A 22,620-nucleotide genomic window follows, 5' to 3' on the forward strand; every position below is an offset into this window, starting at 1 on the left:
GAGTTTCAGTGCATACTCCCTATAAGTTGAGAGATAAAAAAATCGTTAAGAGATTGTTAAGGTCGCTGCTCATTACGAATTTTTTTTTTATGGGACGAAATATGCATCCTCTAAGAATTAATCTGTATTTTCCATACAAATGGCGCGCAAAAGATTGCGGCAAGTGAGAGTTGTTCTCGTTTGAATGATCCTGCCACTTCCTGGCCAATTTAAGAATGAGCCATGTCTCAAGGGCAGCATCAGCAATTACAACGATCAGGAAGTTTCGTACTAAAACATGGTCGCGGTATCGTCGGCTTGATGATAATACAATCATAGAGTTTATTGTATGAAACTCCATGAGCATAATATAGGGTTGCCAGCCGTCTCGAATTTTGTGGGACAGTCCGGATCGAATTTAGAGAAAATGTACAGAATACAGGATACTAGAATACTCTAGTACAGACTATATCAGATTCAACTTAACGAAGTTGAAACTTCTCTTATTACAAGCGCAAATGAGCCACACCCACAGGCATATTCAGCATGCAGCCTGAAACTACCAACTCTATATAGGTGTAGGCACTACGCTCCTGGAAGACTAGCAGCAACTCGGAACTCTGATTACGAAATGGCGACAACTTAATTATGGTGGGCCACGAAGGAGATTACCTCTGATCAACCTCTGCTCTGGTCCTTTAGAAACAATCATTATACTCCGTTTCATGCTTTGCAGGCAACGCTGCAGAAGCTACAAAAGTAACGCACACATAGAAGTCTGGCTTCGCTCGTTTCCTGGTGCAACTACTTTCAATCTACGATACTTTCTACGTAATTACTACTTGACCATTACCACTACAACTCGTGGGCGTAAGGGTGCGTCAAACCCCACATTTCTTCACCTTTGTGCATCCAGTACGTGACGTACATGTTTTGGTCAAGAGTGTAAGTGGTGAGCTGTGGCCTCTGGCTGCAGGCACGTATCACTCTGCTCGTTTGGTGGACAAAACAGTTGAGACCTACGACACCATGTAATAAACATGTCAAATTTCGTGACAAAAGCACGAAGCTGTACATCGAAAACATATGTGACGGAGTATTTTTTTGTATCACAAATGAGAATCTCTTAAAGCCTTCATAGTACTACTTGCTATGCATCACACGGAATAACAGTGTAGTGATGTCTTCTGGCAGGAGAAAAAAATAAAAGTGTGGTGCTCACACGCACCTAATGCACTTGCTTGCCATGGCTGTGCTCTTATTCCCCCTCACTTTGCATTGCAGGTGCATTTGAGACGAGCACCGCAGTGGCTGCACACTGTAGACGTAAACACTGCAAGTAAACTTCACAGTGAGACTGCTGCTGCTAACACCACAGTAAGGAGAAAACAAATAAATTGAAAAAATGATCTAAGACACTTGTTTCAATCAGGTAGAAGCAAAAAACGATTCGCATTGCCGGATGACATATGTGCCCAAGGAGGCAGGGCATAGGCCCAAGCGCACAAAATAAGAATAGAACACTGCAGCTTAAGGGGAGGGCAATTTTTAATGGCTTCCAGCTTTTAACCCCACATAGCCCAATATATTAATTTTGATACGCTCAAGTTGACACATTTAAACTTTTATTTAAGTGTGAGAAAGTTAAGTCAAAGTTTGCAGTAGTATTTCTTGCTATGGCTAGAGCAAGTTTTCAGTTGTGGGCAGTTCAGAAAGGCAGTCATTAATTACTAAACGAATAAATTTCTTACACTTTCTCTTTGGATATGAATGTACTCTCCGTGGCCAGAAACAAAGGAGAACAAGTTCTAATTTTTATTCATGCGGTGTTTGGGCTGTGGGGGGTTAATATATAGTGCACTGTTAAGAATACATACGAAAGTAAAAATTCCATGAGATATTCTCTACGTCTCATGTCCACGTGTCTACTGGCGTGCGCCGTCTTCATTCTAAATACCATGTACCAACTAGCCCTAGAGCGAGCTCTCCTCAAAGATTCTCTTAGAGCATACTAAAATCATTTCAGGGACCCTTTACCTACGACTTTTTGCACCCAACACACGAGAGCATGCAAGAAAGAGCGATGAACAGCCAGACACATGCACCACACAATGAAGATAACTTACCTAGCGCACACCAATTTGTGTGCCACAGGCAACATTGTGAAGTGTAGTAAAGAATAACGGACAACAGTAGGTTTCTGCAGTTTGTATTTCATGAGCCTACAATATTGCGTAACAAACAAAAATGGACAAAACATCTTATCAATCCTCTTCATACAAGCTAAAAAAATACATTTGTGCATCACATGGGAACTATGCGCAATACACTGTGTATAACAATCACAATGATATACGTTACCTCTTATCGGGCATTCACGGTTGGAGCATCCATAATACTAACACTGCACACTGCAGCACAAGCCTTCTAATGAAGCGCTGTCTTCAAGCACAGTATCTATAAACAGCTGGCAAAAAAATGGCAAAATATTTTTTACTGGCTCTGACATCCATGCAAGGAAACATATTCACCCATTTCATAATGAGCAAAGAGCAAATTTAACAGGCTAGCAGACAAGTCACAGTCCATAGGTACCATAGATATATGCATAGATGTTTGTCATCAACGCGGCAGGCATTGCTGCCAACATGACGCAACGAACACCGGTCAAGATGTGGGAAGCAATTTGAATGCCATAAAGCAGAAAGTGCATCACTGCAGAATTCATTGTGAACAGACATGTTCCTCAAAACATCGGCCGCAAATCTGGTCGGTGCAAGGAATCAAGAGATGCAATCAAGGCAGCTGTCTATGGCGTGTGCATGGTATGGTACGGTAAAACTTTATTGAAGTCCTGCACATCGCGAGTCATCATGAAGCGGGCCACTCCCACGTGGGAAATGGGCATGTGTGTGCCCAGAAAGTATTAATCACATTAGGAGAAAGCGTTAGCACTATTTGAATGAGAATGTGAAATTCAAGAAAGCCCTCCTTGGGCAGCACCTTAACAGAGTTGAACAAAATTTATTGCATATGAAAGGAAAAGCCCACTTCCAGTGACCGATGGTAGTAAACTTCTTGTTAAGGCCATCAATTATCTTTTACAAAAAATATTTACAAAGATCAGAAAGTTAGCTTTGCTAAACATAAGGCATCAAGTTTAGTACTATGCAACTCTCCGACGAAAACAGGTGTTGTGATTCTATAAACCAAACTTCTTAGAGCATTCAAAGCCATCAAGACCTTAAATTACACTTTATGTGAACGCATGACTTCGGGTACATTAGTTATGCAAAAGTTTCAGTTCATGCGACAGTGGCATGGCAGCACCAGTGCCATAATTAACAGGAAACCTTGGCCACATTCATACACTCCATCAGGTGCCGGTCACACAACATCTTTTGTTGCCATGTTACTGTCATAAACTGGATGCTCACATTTCTATAAAACTAAAAAAAAAATTGCAATACATTTGAGGGCCCGTAACACATTTGTTTCCAGTGGTCACTACAAACCAACATTTTGCTTTAATACAGCAAACTCAAATCTTGTCAGCATTTGCCTAAATAGACAATTTCTGCACATGTAAGTGAAAAAAGAAAAGCAAAAGTTGAAACTTGCTCTTAAAGGGAACACTGAACAGCAATATGTTTTAGATTCACTGATCTTTTTTCATTTTTGATACTTGCAACTGCATTTTATTGACAAAGAGTCAATTACTAGTGGAGGAAACAACAGGAAAACTTTCTTCTTGAATTTCACACTCAAGCCATGACACCAATGATGTCGTTCTGATGTCACAAACATCACCTTTTTTAAACATATTCAAGCCCCTTTTTCTACACGAAAAGTCCACAGACGTTGTGAAGTCCTTGCTTGCTCTAAAATGAAATGCAATCCCCTTCTTTTACTGATATAAACAACTATCCATTGCTGAGAAGCCGCAACCAAAACATGCTGGCCCGTAAATTGCAAAGTGGCATTGCCAGCCCCGACTTGTTTTTGCATCGTTTTCTGGCACACAAATGCCTCCACTAATGCCATGTCCAACACATTTGTTTAGTCCAGAAGTGCATTTCATCAATCTAGGTCAACCGAATATCTCTTGTGTTTATACAGCCACAGAGTTCCCTACAAAAATTACTAGAGGAAATTCTGGTGCTGCAACCATTCAGCTACCATGGGCATGATGGTTACTACTAGGATTTGTCCGATATTCATGCTTGGAGCTTCAGGGTCGTCTTGTGATGTTAGTTATTATGCTTAAACTTTTTTTCAATTTCCAAGCATTCACAGTCTTCTAAACACAGCAAGGCAATGGGTCTCCTAGAGTGATGGTGGATACCTTATATCACGTGGTCAAAATCACACTTGGCCAAAAATCGCCAATCTGCAAAGTCCCAAAGCCGTTTGAAGCCAGAAGGAGTAAGTTTAGGCAAATCCGTGCACTGCTTCCGTGCTGGCTATACCAACACGCTTGCAGCTCCCATAGTAGATGCTAGTGCCAAGAGTTCCCCCTAGGGATTCTTGTAGGACACTCTTATGCCTAGAGCAGTGAAACGCTGTTTGATAGAGATGTGCTACACGAACAGAAGGCATGAAAGTGGCATCACTGCAAAAACATTGCTGGCTCAAGGCACAAAGTGAGCGAAAAAAAAAATTATATCGGAGTCATATGTGCTTCAAATAGGAGGACAATCAATCGAGAGGTGCAAAGGTGAGACCGATGGCTGTCCTTGTAAAAACTATGGACTCGAGCATCGCACACCAGAACTCACACATTCAAGGTCACTGCCTCATACTCTTAATCACTTCAACGTCATACTTTGTAAATGCACGACTGCATCTCCATACAATGAAACGACGTCAAGCTCCAAACTTCCTCCTTTGCACTCACATCTGCAGTGAATGTTGTATAAGCAAGGACGACGGTATAAACTGCTGCTCTGGCTTAACCACTGGTCCGTCTACACTAAAAATCTGCATGGCAGTATTATTTCACAGTGCATATCTTCTAATGTCTAATAGTGCAGTACTTGTCCTGTTGCATACAGGATAAATCACAAGCCTTCTAATTATCTATTTGTTACGTGTCGATTGCCCACAATTGGTCACTTGTAATGTCCAAAACTGTGAGCAACAAATTTTTCCTTTAACGAGTGCTTGTATGTTACTGATTTTTTACTGTTTAATGTTTATTTCATCTTTATTCCAGTTGGTCCTGTTACCATTTTAACAATATGCTAATTTTAGATTGTAACTAAATCCCTACAATCTAATAAGTGTATAATAAGTAAATAAATAACTACAGACAGTCTCGCAGCAATGCTGGACCGAAAAGGTAACTTTTTTAGTGAAAGAAACAATGGCACCACCTGTAATTGTTAGTGCGAGACAGTCTATGCTGTCTCTTGCTGAAACAGTGACAGACACCATCGCTACGTAGCTGAGGAAATCTAGATCTATTGGCTAGCACTGCTGCAGACAAATGCTTTTAATTTATCCTGAATAAGACAGGTAACTACTGCATCCACACATAGTACTAAGCAATCTACACCATGAAAAGCTAGCTGCATGCAAAACCTGAACTTGAATGGGCAAGCAGTTTTGCAGAAAGAACTGTTTACCCTCGTCTCCCTCATTTAGGCAACATTCGATTCACACTATGCAGATTGCATTGAACCATTTAGCACCATACAACTAGCAGTTTGTGAGAAAATAATACTCCAATAGGAGGAAATGCATATATAATATGTGCATGGCACTGCAGTGTCTAAATATCATTGTCTGCCGACAAGGACTTCGTGACGATCACCATGAAATATGACATATCTATTGCTGAACAAGCAGGCCTGTGAGCATGTATGTGCTTTCACTGCCTGCTAAACTAAGGACAGGCACCAGCATGAAATCTGGTGCTTTCGGAAACTGGCATCAGGACGGGGTTTTGACAATGTACGGACGTCAATTACATTGCCATTGGAAAGGCACAGACAGCAGGTATCAGTGCTCGCTTCAGGTGATGGTATTAAAGTTCGACGCGTTCGAGGGCATACAGGGTGGGCAGTCTGCAGCGAGCACCACAGTTACTGCTTGATCTGGCTGCGCGTTGCAGCCAGCGTTGGTATGGCAGCACTTCGGACCCATGGGCAGCACTTGAGTGTTTATACGGGGTGCAAGAGGATGCGTCAGTTATCTCTAGCTATGCAGTGGGCCAGAAAACATGGCTTGTGCAGAAGCAGATAAGATAAAGCGCACAGATGCTTCAGGATGCATTGCTTTGGACATCCCCTTTAGTGCAACTTGCAAGTGCCATCCGCAAAACAAAATGCAGCTCAACTCTTAAAAGGAGTTGGTAGCATCAAAGAAGTGGCTACGAGTATACGTTACTTCAATGCTAACCAAAGGCATACAAATACAGAAAAAGATAGCAGAGTTCAGCTCTTAACAGACGTAACATTTAGTTAGCAGAAGTCACTATGCCAAAAACAAAAACCCACAAAAGAAACCACAAGCATATCAGAAGCTGCTGTACACTTGACAACAACCGTGTTGGGTCAATAAAAAAGTGACGACGTCGGGCAAGAGCATCTTGAATTTCTTAAACTTCTTTTGTTTTCCAAGTCAGCGACACGCTACAAAAGCTTCGTGAAACTTTGTCATAGCCAAATATTGCTGACACTATTAACACAGCTATTGCATCTTGCTCTCTGAAGCAGAGATGACTGTGAGGAATAGTCATTTTCCTACTAAAATCACCATATCTTTTCTAGAAACAAGCCTTTAAAAACACATTGCCATTAAAGCTGCCTTAATGTTCACTGCATCTACCACACACACAGGCACTGCCGATAACCGTGAGAAGATCTGAGGCCATTTGCTCACATGTGTCAGAACAGTTTCAATGCACGAAGGTGACCAAAGTGCACGCATTATACTCATCTTCCCATGCCTTTACTGATTTGTAAAATCATAATTGCATGCCACAAAATGCACAACACGAAAAGTAAAAGAAACGGAGATTACAGTGCCTCACCCAACCAACATCAAGGTGGTCACAAATAAATAAAGATCTAGGTAAGAAGAAATAAAAGACAACTTAAAGCGTACTCTCGGAAATGGAAGTTTGCGGACCACAGAAGCAGTGAGAAGACTCAACGACAACGTTCATCACATGATCATCATCACCCCCATGACGTGTACACAGGCATGTGCCGACTTTTGCACATACGTGCATACATATGTGCAGACTGCAGCTTTCGCTAGAGATCTCAGAGTGCTTGCAACTGGCACAATATTTCTACTAATGCATAATGCCAACCGCCCTAACTACCAAAGTCCATAGCTTATGCATAAGATGAAATAATGTCCACAATGGCCACACAGCAGGCCCCTGTGGACTGTCTTTTTTTGTTTTCAATGTTCATGGTGAAAAGCCTGTCGTACATTTCTGGTAGCGGACTTCTCTTTGTCAACATGTACAAACGTGCACAATCGTGAAATACAATACGGAAATGATCACTCTTGACAAATGAAATACTTCCCAACCATGGCTGCCACACAGTTCACCAAGACCTGCAGCTACCAGCAGCTCCTGCTACAGTGGTGGGTTGGCAACAATGGTCTATCCCACATTGTGCACACTGAAGAAAGAGGCCAGAGTTTAAACAATGCATTAATACCCTAAATAAGTCTGCTTGTACAATATTGCCATGTCAATACACACTCTTGCCTTGTTTGTTTCACCTGTTCCTCCCAATGTATTGCACATATAATGGCATTGCGCAGTATACCAAAGGTGGTATACCATTTGTTTGTTTATTAATGAAAGAATTTCCCAAGTGCAAATTTATTTGAAATTAACCTCGCAACCCTCGAGCTTGAGCTGTACATGCCCCCACAGACTGTACCAATACTGTCAGAACCAGGTTAATTAATGCACTACGCATCTAGAACTTTAGTTCTTGTTTTCGCTTGCTGTAAATGAAGCAAATTAGTTCATTTCAGCTTTTGTGCTACGGTCACGATAGCCAAGGATCATGTTACATAGCTTCTACTTCTTTAGTTACCTGTTTTGACAGTTACGTTTAAAGCCTGTCTGTGTGCCGAGGGAAAGCCTTTAGCGGTCATTGCCGCCGAAGTGCTGGTGGTACCGACAAACAGCGGGCAGGGTAAAGTGACGTAGCATGAGCAGGGAATGAAACAAGTCCAGTCGCCTCTGGTCTCTTGCTGGTTTCGGTCGTCCTGTCCTAGCCCTGCACAGCTGAAGCCAGTGAGAGACTGGCGAAGACTGGTCTGTTTTTTTATTCCCTGCTCATGCTAGGTCATCGTGCTTAGCCCGGTATGTGCACTTCTCCATACTGCGTTGGCATTAGCCTTGGGCTTGCTGACTTCTCGACACAACGACTAGTGTAGGCCTACAGCCTCTTTCTCAGTGCACATTGTGTCTCTTTTCCACTATGATTCTGTATGATCACAAACGATAACTCATACATGTAATCTATCTTTCAAATCACAACAATACAAAATTCTGAAAACTGAACTTTACTAGAAAGATGGTTGTAGCGGAGCACATGGGAAAGAAGTAAAAGATAGTCAAGACAGAGTGCTAGCAATCCAGCAATCTTACTAATGGCCATACCAAGAGGCCCAGACTGCCACGACTGCAAACTTAAATATGTATGCAAATGCAAAATAAGGAAAAGGGGGGAAGGGAATTCGCATGTGGAAGGCATGTAAAACTGTAACCAGCTCAATTTAGAGCATTTGTTAAACATAATAAGCAGCCAGCTAGAAGCCAGTTTTCTTACGACTTCCGTGGTCCACATAACCTCTCCTTTCCCCAGACGTTGTCCACACAGCAGCCACCATCCTACGCCTGCTAGGAGTGTGTTAAGTGCATGTGCAAACCAGGGCGCCGGCCGTGCGGCCTTCGTATTGCACAAGGAGTCATAGAAGGGCAAGAGCGGCCCAGCCGCCGTGCTTTGTACTATTCACAAGTGGTGAGTATATTACCTGAGCTTTTGTGCACTACGTCACCAAGACAGTGTGGGAAGGAGAAAAAAATACAGCAATAGACGCTACGTGCAGGTGTAAATTGAGTCTCTAGATACACTAAAGAACACATTCATTCAGCAGGCGGCTGGAAAGTCAAAAGCAACGCAAAGTGGATTATGTCGATCTTGGTCCCCGTAACATGCCACTGTTTCAGCTGAAAGGATGCCACAAACGCGATGACGAATTGGCTGTGACACAAACAGTCAAAACAGCTGGCAAGAAAAAAATAATTATCAAGTAACAGACGTGTGTCCCGTAGAAGTGAATGTCTCTTCTGCAACACCTGCTAATCACTTCTTGAGTCGTTGCTCATATAATGCAGTATGCTATGGATGTGAACAAAGCTTGCAAGAAGATGAACATGCAGCAAGATAGACAGAAGTGCTTGACTCGGAAGTCCTTCTAACTCAACAGATTGAACCTCTTTCTTCAAATGTAAATGATGAACATTTGGTCCACTGCCTTGTTTTCTTCAACTCTGCTTGCTACTTCAAATGATTGCACTACGGCGTGCATCTTCACTTTGCCATTTGCAGCAAATTTTCTTGTGAGACATTCTCTACAATGAAATGTGAGCCGCAAAACTTTATGCAATGCATGCATGAACGCAAGTGAATGCATCGTGCCTATCCGGCTCATCATATGCCAGACAAATAGGGAACATGCCTGAGTGAGTGACAATGTTGTTGTTGGGTCTATCCAACCTGCCTGCACTTACTGAACTAATTCAGGCGCTGGTGGTGGTGTTAGCACATTGCCATGCATTCACCTTACACAATGCAAGCACTTCCAGACATATGCCAAAAAGGCGGTGCAGGTTCATGCAAGAGGTGCTGGACTCTTTTTGCACAGGCACAGAACTAACAGTGACCTGTGGTGAACCAGTTCAAGAAGTGTGAGGTAAATCCAATGGACCCGTCAAGCTACACACCAAGTACAAGCTTGCCAAGTCTCATATCCCTGAACGCAACCACAGAGTTCAAGTGCTGGGTCGAACTGACTACCGTGGTGTGGGCTGAATCATCACCAGCTGAAAAGTCGTCTGTTTTGTGTTGTACAGCAAATCAATTGACACTGGAAGCGACTTAGGCTTAGCTAAGCCTAACCAGATGCTTATCCAGTTAAACCAGTAAAGGCCCTTCCTATTTCATGTTATGTGATAAACTGTTTGAAGTCTGTGATTTGTCAGCCCTGGAGGTTAGGTTCGGCAGTTCTAGAAACAGCAGCTCATGCAGATCATCAGTGCGTTTATGTAGCAGCTCTGCGTAAACATGCAACAATCCACAGTTCAGGGTACAGTCACTGCAAGGCAGTGTGGGCCAGCTAGTGGCAAACAATTACTTTTTACTTGTTGCGCATTCCCATTTGGAAAGCTCACATAGAAATTGTCCATTCATCTTTGTAACAATGGTTTCTTTTTTTTTGGCCGAGTCTGCACTCTTGTCCAACTAACTCCATAGCAAAGAGCTAGAAGCCTGCAGGGAGCAGCAGGTCCGAGCAAATGTGAAAAGCGGGAATCCCTGAAGAACGTCTCTTCACTTGAGCTAAACTACTGCAGGCAAACTTTCTTATACCTTTTCTCTTCGGTACAGATGCTGCACCTTTAAAATAAGACGTCAGTTATTGTTGGACAGGGATTTTGTCCTGTCGCTCATATAATTGCAGAAGAAAATATGCTTCTATATTTATAGTACATCAGTGGTGTTCAAGGTGCAGTGTGTGCCTGTGCATACTGAAAAATTTCGGGCAGTGAAGAATCGGCAAAAGAAACACAGCATGTCTACCAACTCAACAAACACAGTGCACTGAACAAGACTAACAAACAAGTTCTAAAGAAATAAGAAGAGAACCTACTCTTCACTTTCTCAAAGCTCTATAATATAGCCACTCTATCTATGATGCAGAAAACGTGGCAACAGAGGTTAGCTATTAACCGGAAAAAAAGAATATGCACAATTTGCGTGGAATGTTGACCTTTCCCTAGGGGCCTAAAAAGCTGGTTTTCAACTTGTGAATGCTGCAACAGTTGAAGGCACAAGCAGTCCCACAGTTCGATGTCGTCAGAAGCTGTTGTTGAGTCCGTTGAGGCGCTTCTGGAAGCCATTCACCAGTTCTTCCAACCTGTAACGATTCAAAGAAATATGATAAGGACCAACTAAACCACCCATTTTGTCTTCAAGAGGCACTTCTAAGGCACTACTAAGACACTGTCCATGGACAATCCTTCAGCAAGAACTTTTTGCGAAAGTACATTTTCATGACAGCTCGACCAGAGGTGCATGAAGCAATGCTTTGTGTTCTTATTCTCCACTTAGGGTTTATTGCAATAACCTAGGCCTCTATTTGCAAAGCTTCTTTTATGCAAGAGCAATCCAAGAGTGGCCACTACCATGGTAACTGCGCCAATGTTATCAAGTGTGGCGAGTGCCTGAGTGCCTGATGAGTTGCTTTGGCATAAGAAAAACTTTACATCTTTAAAACTCTGTCAAATAAACCCTGATATGCAAGTAGCCTGTGTCAGCCTTCGTGAAAATGGGACTCTGTGCCAAGGTCCCACATTAGGGCACATAAAATTCAACATGAAATGAATGACTACACACACGCAAGGCGCAGAGCAAGTACTATTGCAGCGATATCACTCGTCTCCTGCCTCTGCAGCTTTGTGTTGCAGTCACCTGCTTTGTGCTAGACTTTATGTGCTTCAGCAATGCACTGACTAGAAAAAAAAATTGCTCAAATCAACATTACGGTGCCGTGAATGTATTTTTTTAGCTTTTGTTTTTACCGAGTGGCCCATCTGTGCTGCAGGATGAAACCCACGGCAGGAAAGAAGCCTCCTCCAAAAACTCCGATTACCACAGAAGCAGTCGGTGCCCTGTCCAATGCCACTCGTGAATGCCCATACACCTTCTTTCATCTAAATACATTCAAATAGTACCGTGTTAGCTGTGTACATTTCATTCCCACTTTCAGATTTACCTTCTTTAAGGCTAAGCTTTTTCTGCCTGTTCCACAGGGTTTGACGTTTCTCGTCTCCTCACTGGATATAGTTGTCATACAGTCAAACCTTTATATAATAAACCTCGGTTTAACGAAACTGGCGAGATAACAAGCTATTTTTAGAAGCCAATCTTAGTTGCATGGAAAGCCATGCATTTCTTTCGTGATATAACAAAGTAATCTTGCGACATGGTTTCGACTGAACTAAGTTTATGGCCATTTCAAGTACGTACTTGGGAGTCTGTATGGCTAGTAAATCTAGCAAAATCTATGAAAATTGCGACCAAGGCAATGTTATTTCATGTGTCCTTTCACACGAAAAGCTTGAGCAGCAAAAACGTCAAACTGCTTGCCCCTTATCTTGGAGGTAATCTCATCAAGGAGAGTGCAAAGACTGAGCCGAGACGTTTGGTGGTGCCTTGATGCGCATTGTGTTCCTGCACGTCTAGTGTTGGTGGTGGCGCAATATCAAGTTTCTAAGACACACACTGCGTGAAGCGTTCGCTCACGTCGTGACAGGAAGCTCGTGGTCATTGAGTTAGCTCTGCTGACGTTTGCCTGGGCACGCGTGACATCAATAAAGCTACAAACCTTACTTTGTGTAGTTGTTTCATTGCTATTGCCTTCAATGCTCGCCTTTCTGGCAAAACTGATCTCTCTTATTCTTGCTCAGGACAAATACCCACATCTTTTACACTTCTTTTCTTAATTTGTGGATGCTGCCTGCGGGCACTAAGCATGGTCGGCCATGGCGTCCAAGATTTACGGTGCTGGGCGCCGAAACACGCACGTCACGCACACCGTGAGCCACGTCGATGCATTGCTCTCGGCACCGTCTGCACAGCACACGCTGGTGCTCATGACCGTGCTATTATGGCCCGACTTTCTTGCAATTTGTTATAAGCGCTTACTCACGAGCTACTATCCACCAGGAATGCTCCGGGAATTTAGGAATTTGCTTTTAATGCTGCGACTGTAAAACCTCGAATTAACAAAATTTGCGATATCACGAAGTTTTTCGCTGCAAGTACAACTTCGTTATATAGAGTGTTACGAACGATGACAGGCCAACACGTTCATCATAAACATTCCCTTTATTACCTCCCTCTGCAGCTCTCCCCCTCCCGCTGTCCACATGCAATCCATCTGCGCGCACCTCGCGCAACACACGCACCACACGCCACCTGCATCTTCCTTCCTCCGTCACCGCAGTGCATGGTCCTTCCCTTGGCAACTACAGTCAATCATGCAGACGGCCTCTAACAACCGCACCTCGCCTCACCTCACATGGAGCTGTCAGTCCACTTACGCCACCACTCTCTCCTCACAAGAGGTTCTACTGTATATAGACCACTGGGGTCATTGGTTGTGTGCCCGAACAGACAACTTGCTGCTGGCTGCTGTCTGGCCTAGTAAGCAACTTGGTACAATTGGGCATGTGCCCATTTTTGGCAAATCCCTCAAAATAAATGCGTCACTGTGACACAACGTGCATGAAGCCTTAAGCATACTTTGATATGTGTCGTACTTTTGTGTGCAGTCACTACAATTCTTCCCTTGACAAGCATCACACATTGCCTTCATCCTTGTGAAGCAGACGGCTAACAGCCACAGGCAAACGAGGCTGTGCTCGTGGCATCCGCTAATGCTGCTACTTTACCAATTCGAACGTCAGAGTCCAACAATGCGTTGGATCTGCGGGTTTTCTTTCAACCCAGTTACAACTGTATGTTTTTTTTTTTTTAGACCATGTAAATATAAAACAAAAAAGCAGTTGCATCGCAGGTGTTACCTCTGACACTTCAGTTCTGCATTCTGCCGCGACGTGGCCTCTTCGTCGAGACGTTGGCTGATCCGACCGACTTCTTCTTTAAGCTCCTGCAAAAGTGAGCTTGCCACCAGATCGACACCATCTTGAACGCCAATGAAGTCTGTCTGTGCTTCTGTTGATACCTTGACTCCATCACCAGTTCCTCGATCACTGCATTAAAGATTAAATAAAATATCAATGGTGACAACTCAGAATCATCAAGAGATGTACCAGTAAAGGCAAACCAAGCCATGACAAACTAGCACTAGGTGCAAAAGAATGTTATTTGTGATATTTTTTAAAGGAGCTGATGTAAAAATATGCACGAGTTCAGGCAACTTGCACTAATTGAAACCTTTATTTTTAAAGACTGCTATGAGCCAAGCTCCTATGAGCAATGCCAAAAGGCCCTGAGCGTAAAAATAAATGAAATACATTGAAAGCTTGTTAATTCGAACTTCAATAATTCGAACTGTACGATTTGGTCTGGCCAAGCTCCACAGAAGTCTATGCATAGAAAGCCAGTTAATTCGAACGTGACAAGGTTCCGCCACGGATCATTCGAACTACGCGCCACCGTGCCGGCGGCTTGCCGCCTGGCACACGGCCAGGAAAACGCGCCTACTGCCTACACACAAGGCTGTGTCGCCTCCGGAATGGAGAGAACGGCGAGAGAAGGCAAAATCGGGAAAAATCTAACCAGCACGGGGTCGGCCAGAAGGCAGCAGCGGCTGCCTCCTCTCTGTTCTACGTTGACCTCCGAGACTTCTTGCCCGTCGCAAATCTCGGGGGCTTTGCAAATCTCATTTGCTGACTATGTCGACCAGGACGAGAGTGCAGTGGTGTGTGGTGCGCTGACAGATGAGGACATAATTTCTCAGGTCAGAAGCGGTGAACCTGTCGCTGCCAATGACGAGGAGGAGGAGGAGGAAGACGAAGCACCAGTGCGGCCCTCCGCTGCGGAGGTCATGGCTGGATTGAATGCTGCCCATCTGTTCTTCAGTTTTGAAGAAGGCGAAGAGGAGGCCTTCCGCCACATTCGCTCGTTAGAGCAAAAAGTGCTAGCTGTCACCTTCAAGGAAAAAACGCAGACTACGATCACGGACATTTTCAAGCATTAAATTTCTGACATGCCCTACTGCTTCCAAATCGCAGTGTACCGTTGTTGTCCTTCACTTTCGTTAGTTCGAACTTTCGTTAATTCGAACTGAAGCGGCTTCCCCTTGTGGTTCGAATTAACGAGCTTTTACTGTAAAACCGAGAACAATGCTTCCTTCATCTGATTGCATGGACAATTGAACAAACCTAATGGTAGGTGTGAAACAATGTGCAGCACAGCACCTGCAACAAATTTCTGTTTGTAAGAGGCTGTAGTTCTGGCTACACAAAAAATGTAAAAGAGTTTTGGGAGTTCTCACATGTGCTCTAGAAACACGTGCTGAGCACGTGTCCTGCAAGTCAGGGTGTCATACTGTCAGGGTGTCATACTGTGGCATACTGTCTGCTCACAGCATGGTTCAACCCTGTAGAGCCACGACCCACTCACTCCATGCACATTATCGAGGATTAAGTCCACCACACGAATCAAACTTCAACGGACACGCCAACAAGGTCAAGGAATAATGCTCTTTGCACACCCGTTGTTTGCCTGTGCTGCGAGGCTCTCTTGAAGCTCGTGAAGTCGGCCGAGTGCAGCATTCCGCTCGTTGGTCGCCTGTTGCACAGCATCCTGCAAAAAAAAAAGGAGGGGGGGGGGGGGGGGTACCCGCAAGTTGACTCACGTTTCCTGTCCGGGAAAGACGGAGCTTCACCGCATAAACAAAACTTTAAAAGACGAAATGGGTAGCCTCTGATTTTTTTGCTGCACAGTTACATGAGCATGGATGACAACTAATGCCCTCATCTCTAACATGGCACATTAGGAAATGCTGTCAAAGAGGCTAACGATGTTTAAAAAAAATAATATTATGGCTCGGCCGTAATCGAGAGTAGATGTAAGCATGAGATGGCCACCAGCAAAGCAGATTGGTTGGAGATTATACTAGCTGAAATCTTAAAATGGGACAGTGCATGTTCGCAACGGCACACCCCACCACACTACACGAACCTGTTTCGAACTTAACCTCATTCATTGCAAGTGTTGTCTCGGCCAAACAGCCATCTGCGGCACGCCGGACATTGCCGGCTTGGTCATGCAGCGTGGCGCCATCTCTCGAGCCGGTGCAAAACCCGTGCCGCAGAACTCACGGACCGCCAGCATTGAACAGGCAACCCTGTCTCAGTGCCAAAAGATGACAATCAAGTATATGGCGTCCTGCATCTGTTTCTTGAACGTCACTATCGAAAATGACAAATAAAACTTCAGCGCACTAGAAGTTAGAGCTTGAGTGATATTGTTAACAAACATTACAAAGAACTCGAAAGCAATATTTTTTTGTAAAATGTTTGGGCAGTACTAACTAGTTCATGTAATGCAGTCTAATACAAAGGGTTGGGGGCCAGAGACCGCATTTTCTTAAGTTTTGACTGGTTGCCCAGATGATCTTGTTTTGTTCTCGCAGCCATGCCTGGATGTTCTCGTTTCAGTGCCCGGATAACAGCTCTGGCTTTTGGCTCAAGGTCACTTGAAGGTTGCCGACAATAGGAGCTAAAAGCATTTCATACTTTAAAAAACTGCAGAAAAAGACACTGCAAATAGGTAAAGTTTTCTCCCAGCTGCATAATATTCTGAGGGGCCTTTTATCTATTAACCAGAGTCTGCTAAGTGCTTGCTGCAGAATTGTACCATTTACTTTTACAAGCAAAGAGGAGGTGCAACAATCCTTCAGCAATGTTTCCAGATCCTATTCAGTGAAGTGAAAACATTTAGTATTTCAATAATGGTTAGTTTGGCTTACTACATTAGACATTTATAACTGCCACTTGCTTCATGAACCCAGTTTTCAAAATGACAGTGTCCCCTTCAGGTTGTGATATGCTAGTGTGTTCACAGCCTAGACTAGAACCATTCTGAATCATTTGCTGCGCTGGTCCCTCGAATTGGCTGAGAAGTCCCGTGCTCGGTCCTCAGCTCAACAAGTGTGAAAAACTCTCCTTGCATTGATGTACTGTTTTTCCTGATCACTGAGGATAACCAGGGTTTGGTGACACAATGCAAGATCTGCAAGACTCTTCAAGATCAGCTAGGTCTACTAGATTTGCGAGAATTTTGAAAGAAACCTTGCAGATGACACCTCAAACGTTCAGCACGCTGGGTACCATCACACTATGCAATACGTTGGAGCAGCACTGTCCATAAACGGCACATTGTTGGCGGCTCCATTGCACCGAAGCGATGACTGTCAGGATTCAGAGCGCATATCGGGACAAGTGGAGGTGGGCCATGTTGGCCAATGCGTTGCCCAGTGTGACAACACCTCTAATATGGTGCCAACGACAAATATTTGGATGCAAATTAAGGACAGATTTGTGCTCCATGGTGCTCACAGATTTGCTTTTACTCAGAGTAGCTCTTCTGTAAGCACGAAAATGCAAGGTGTAGGACAGGAATGGTGCCATAACTGTGAAAACATGATACCAGTTCCAATAAAATAACATGTGTCACTTATAACTAGTAAATTGCAGTTAATCACAGATAATAATTGAGTTTATCACATTGAATCTCAACAAAAAGAAAGCCCCCCCCCGGCCACCCCATTTTGGTCAACTTTATTGAACTTTCCTATAGACAACCTTGCTGGTACAGTAGGCTTTCATTAATTCCACTTCGATTTATTCATTTTTTCGGTTAATTCGATCCAGACCAAAATTCCCGGCTAACGCTCCTGTATTTCTACAGGCCCCACCGTCCGTTATTTCGATCCTAAAATTGGCGTTCACCAGATAATTCGATCTTGACCAGTGAGCAAACATGCACCTGACGCCAAATAGCGGCCCCTTTAGTGGCAGTGGCAGTTTTGGCAGGGACTAGGGGATAGTGAATGCGTTGAACACATATAATCTCCTATTGAAAATGCCTATTTTTCGGCCTGCCCTGGGGAAAATTTTCAAGCAATTTTTTTCAGGACTAGTTGGCCCGTAAGTTGGCTGGACAGTGCAATCAGACAAAACCAAAACTGCCTTTGCAGCGTTCATATGGTTTACCGCAAAACACGAATGTACTGTGGCGAAGCTGGTTTTAGAAAACCAGCCACCTTTGTGCAACACAATTAGACCCTTGCCCATTTTTATTGCTAAAAATTTAGGTGCACATTAAGGTTTCTTTCTTAACTTCGTTTAGGAGCTTTAATTTTATTTCTACGTTCGTTTTCTACTTTGGAAACATAAAAAGTTGGAGTGTTTGATTCGGGAGCATGTTAGAATAGGGCAAATACTGCCAGATTAATTGTTGGTACGTTCTGGTGTTTTTTCTGTATCTTGTTTAATTCAACCGGCTGGATGATTTGACAAATTTCATCAGTTTCGTCAGGGTCGAACTAACGGTGTGGGGATTTGGGAATTTTATGCACCATTGCGCGGGTGCATTCAGCTATTCTGCTGTGCCTACGCCTCACCCCTTTTCACTCCGAACCGGTTGTCAGCAGCGGCGCACAACTCGCGATGGTTCGCTGTGAGGGAGGGGCTAAGACATCATGAGGCGGTCCCTTGTGGCTACTCTCGTGGCGGTAGCATGCGTCTTCTCCCTTGGGACTGCGCTGAGTACGTAAATGCTTCTTCTTGTCCGCCGACACCTTCGTGACTAGGACTTGAGCTCACGCACGGTGCCTTTGCTTGTGCGCGTCCCTTGTGTTGATCCTGTCCAGGTGCTAAGCTGAAAAACGGGTGCCTAGTGCTCGTGCGAGGTCGTACCATGCCAACCCGCACTTATTGGAGGCCCAAGCCAAAGGAGATTGCCCGAGCTCTCGCAAGTTGGCCCATTGGTTATCGCGAGAGCAAGTAGCATAGCCGCCGGGACTTTTCCTAGCGGCGTGTCCCAGCTTGAGCCTGTGCTCTCGCAGCGACGTGCTACAGGAGCACCCCGAGTGTATTTTCCGCCCTTGGTGCGAGATCCCTTTGGTGCCCCGCCACCCCAGGACCAGGCATTTGTGCAGTGTCGGGTGCCGCCGGATACAATAAATGGCTTCCGTCAACTCAGGGCAATACTGTTTTCTTACGTGCGTGGCTTGGTAGCCCCTTTCCGGCCTGAGCTCGCGCGCAGCAGCGCTAGAGGATGATGGCTGACGCAGCCCTGTGGCTCACTAAGCCCGAACTTGCGTTGGTCGGTACTCCAGTGAGAGCTGAAGACCCCACAACGGAAGCCAACTATAATACCTCTTCACATTGTTCTGTCAGTTCTTTTGGTGCTCTTTATCTGTGGGAGTATGGCGGCATCTGCCCCTTCGCCTGACTCTGCACATGCAATAGCAGTCTGCATAGCACGGCCTCCAGATTAGCCAGTGCAGCTGTGCGAGAGACCCTGTTTGTTGTGGGCAATTTAAAATGTGGGATAATTGTGCAGTGCATATTATTTTTTTTCCAGCAAGCAATGCAACGAAAAACGATAGGCGTAACATAGGGGGAGACGGCAGTCTCTAGTATAGAACAAACAGGCATAGTTGACATTCTATGCCTGTTTCCTAATAAGAAAAAAAAAGGAATTGTTTGGCAGGCCATGCAACGCATAGAGCATAAAATTGTTACTTTGTTGAAGTAACACTATAGGTGCCAAGCGCATACGAAACAGCAGAGAACTAGGTGTTGTGATGAGGTGAGGAAACCTGCAGACGTAGGATGGAGTAAGCACATGCATGACAGGTGCAACTGGATATAATTGGGAGAGGTCTTCGTCCTGCGCTGGACATAAACTACAACAATGATGCTGATGTGAAGAGTCCCTTCGGTCATAATTTTCTCTGCAGCTGGTTGTCTTGCCACTAAAACAACTGCTGCAAGGTTTCTAGGAAGGTAATCTGACAATCTGAGATTGGCTCGGCAATCACCTCTTGTGCTACTTTAACAGGAGAGAGGAACAAACGCAAGAAAGTTGTTGCTCACATTGCTTGAGCAGCCCCAGTTTTCGCTCTTCCAGATGGCTTTCATGTGCAGTTCTTGAACTTCCTTCTCGAGGACTTTAACCTGAACAAAATAGGACACTTTCTAATTAAGAATGTGAAAAGGGATACGACTAGTCAGCTTCCAGCAAAATCAGGACACAAGAACAAGATAGCACTGAAATACGCCTATTTGTAAATCAAGAGACGTACACCCTGGCAGATTAGGCAGAACCACCCATTAAAATTCTGAACAAATCTAAATGTGAATTCACAAATCTCAACTCGCACATCCTTCTGAACTCCACTGAGCACAGGACGGTTCAGCCCCCCCCCCCCCCGAACTTAGACACTGTGCTTTAATACTGCTCCTAGGTGGCTCCTGAGCTAAACTATTGTAAGCAAGTGCTTTTCAGTGTCTGCTCAAAGCCACTGGAGCAGACGAGCATTTCTCAAGCAGCTCCTCCCTGCAATACTTGCTGAGAAGCGTTACTGAAGCACAGTGCAGTGAAACTTCGTTGAAAAACATCGGAGGGCATTTAAGCTTCGCCTTTAAGAGTGGAATGTGATAGCATTTAAAGATTCTTGACTGCTTTTCACACTTCCGGGCAACTGTAGCTTGTGTACCTGTAATGTCTACCAGGAAATGCCGGCGGCAAACGCTACTCGCGAAGGCGAGCTTTCTGGTAGAAACGCAGCCTCTTGCGTGGGCCGATCCCCTGTTACTATTTCTCACGTTTAATATTTCAGTCTGAGAAGATCTAACATAAAAGGCATGTGCTGTCGGTGTATTCTTTTTTTGCATGGCATTTGTTTGTGGGCTGTCATTCTCAAGATTCCGAGGAATAATTTTGTAAAGAATGAAAGACATGGCATGGGCAACTTTGGTGATAGAAGAGTGGTTGGATATACGTGCTTCGAAATGATTTTTGCTGATAAGACAGTGGATGCTGGATGCTGGATGCATCACTTATTAAAAGCATGTAGTAGGCTTGCAATGGTGCTGCACACTATGCCACATGCTCCGTTGGGCAGATAATTGAAGATCCTTATTGCAATAGGTTTGGCAGTGATAAGTCATGCCAGCGTGTTCATCAGTGGTTATACTGTTTGCTGAGGCCGCCACCACACCTCCAATAATTTCCAATGCTTATCATCACACCTGTGCCGAAGCCGCAATCATTGATTAGCCCGGTGTCTGCACTTCACGAAAAGTCTGAAGATTTTTTGTGCCACAGCATGGGTGTCAGACACACCATTCGTCAAGGTAGCGCAGTTGAATGTTACATGACAAAAAGTGATCGTGGTGCACACTAAAGGGTAGGCATATAACAAGCAGCTACAGCTTAAGTGGTCTGCCAGTACATTAGTCTCTACGGACACTGGGTCGGGGATACGCCACAACTACATTTTAAGTATTAGTAAGTTTTAGGCAGTTAAATTTCAACGAGATTTCACTGTATCTACATCAGCTGAAGTGCAGCCCTGCACTCCAATCAATGGAGTCGTCGAAGACATTCATGCGGAGGCCTGCTTGTGAATGGGGGTACGTTTCTCAGCTGATAAAGAAGAGGATGACAACGGTGACCTTTTCGAGTGCAACGTCCCGCTCGGCCTGGATAGAACGCAGCCGGTGCCTTGCCCTCTTGCCTCGGTGGTCACGCAGACGCTGCACAGTTGCCAGCAGCGTCTCCTGGTGCCGCGTCACCCGCGCTGGTGCCCAGCTGCCTTCCAGACCCTGGAGTATCTTGTCGAGGCCCTGCAAAGGGGGGTATGCTACATTTTTATCTTATGAACCGGTAGTATGTTAGATTCAGGTGCACTTTTATGTTCTTACTTTAAGCTAGCAAAAATTGGGTGCGCATTAGATACGAGGGCGCATTAGAATCAGGTAAATGTGGTACATGACGAGGACAAGAAAACAAAAAGAAAAGAGAATGAGGAATAAACAAACAGATCAAGCACACATGACTAAGACAAGTTAAAAAAATGTCTACAAGACCTGACTGGTGTAAGTATACCAGCAGGGCCTTCGTGGCTCAGATTGCATCCTCCCTTCTGTCCCATGGCCCTAAATATCAGTACCCCATATTTTTCGCAGTGTACCAGGTCATCGCTGCTAACCGCGCAGTGGCATAGCAGCGACAATGACACACAGCATCTGCTGAATATCATCAGGTAGTTTTGCACTCGTTGCACACTGTGAAACCGAGGTGTCCATTCTTAAGCAAAAGACCACTGGTATAGGCTACACACGTCCCACGCAGCACTATTCCTAACAAGAGCTACAATAAGAACCATTTGGCAGCCGTATTACAGATCGCTTTAAGTGAATGACTTCAGAGCATGGTCAATAAATCACTGTGTCGCCACAAACAAAAACCAAGAAGCAAGGGTCGAACAGACTCACACTCAGAACCAGGTTGTCGCAGTTCTCTTCTTCACCCGAGCCATCTGACGCATCACTCCTGAGAGGAAAAGAGAGAAAAAAAAATGACAGTGAGGCCAACAATCAGTTCCATCAGTGTGCATAATGTGAAAGTAAAACATCTCTCCCGATTCTTCACTACGAACATGGGGCGTCCTTTCAACCACAGCTGTTACGTTGTACATGAAACTGGCCAATAGAGCTCGTACGCTGCATTACGGCAACAACACTGCCAAATTCCATACCCTTGCTGTGCAATGAGAGAGAAGAATGAGGATAACTGAGGGGCTCGATTTTTTCTAACAACAAAATGAACC

The 22,620-nt window shown here is 44.4% G+C and overlaps 1 protein-coding gene across 2 annotated transcripts in view; it reads right to left on the bottom strand.

The window, feature by feature from the left end:
- Positions 1-2,172: 2,172 nt before the first annotated feature.
- Positions 2,173-22,620, bottom strand: part of LOC126534559 (uncharacterized) — a 36,463-nt gene continuing 16,015 nt past the window's right edge. For both annotated transcript variants that reach the window (XM_050181821.2, XM_055072330.2), the window contains exons 9-14: positions 22,286-22,343; positions 21,464-21,634; positions 19,880-19,960; positions 15,484-15,575; positions 13,829-14,017; positions 2,173-11,157 (exon numbers count right to left, since the gene is read on the bottom strand). In XM_050181821.2, coding sequence (XP_050037778.1) covers positions 11,097-11,157; positions 13,829-14,017; positions 15,484-15,575; positions 19,880-19,960; positions 21,464-21,634; positions 22,286-22,343 — 652 coding nt within the window. In that variant the 3' untranslated portion in view covers positions 2,173-11,096. The remainder of the gene's footprint in view (positions 11,158-13,828; positions 14,018-15,483; positions 15,576-19,879; positions 19,961-21,463; positions 21,635-22,285; positions 22,344-22,620) is intronic.

The sequence above is a fragment of the Dermacentor andersoni genome, chromosome 7, assembly GCF_023375885.2.
Source record: "Dermacentor andersoni chromosome 7, qqDerAnde1_hic_scaffold, whole genome shotgun sequence".
Taxonomy (NCBI): domain Eukaryota; kingdom Metazoa; phylum Arthropoda; class Arachnida; order Ixodida; family Ixodidae; genus Dermacentor; species Dermacentor andersoni.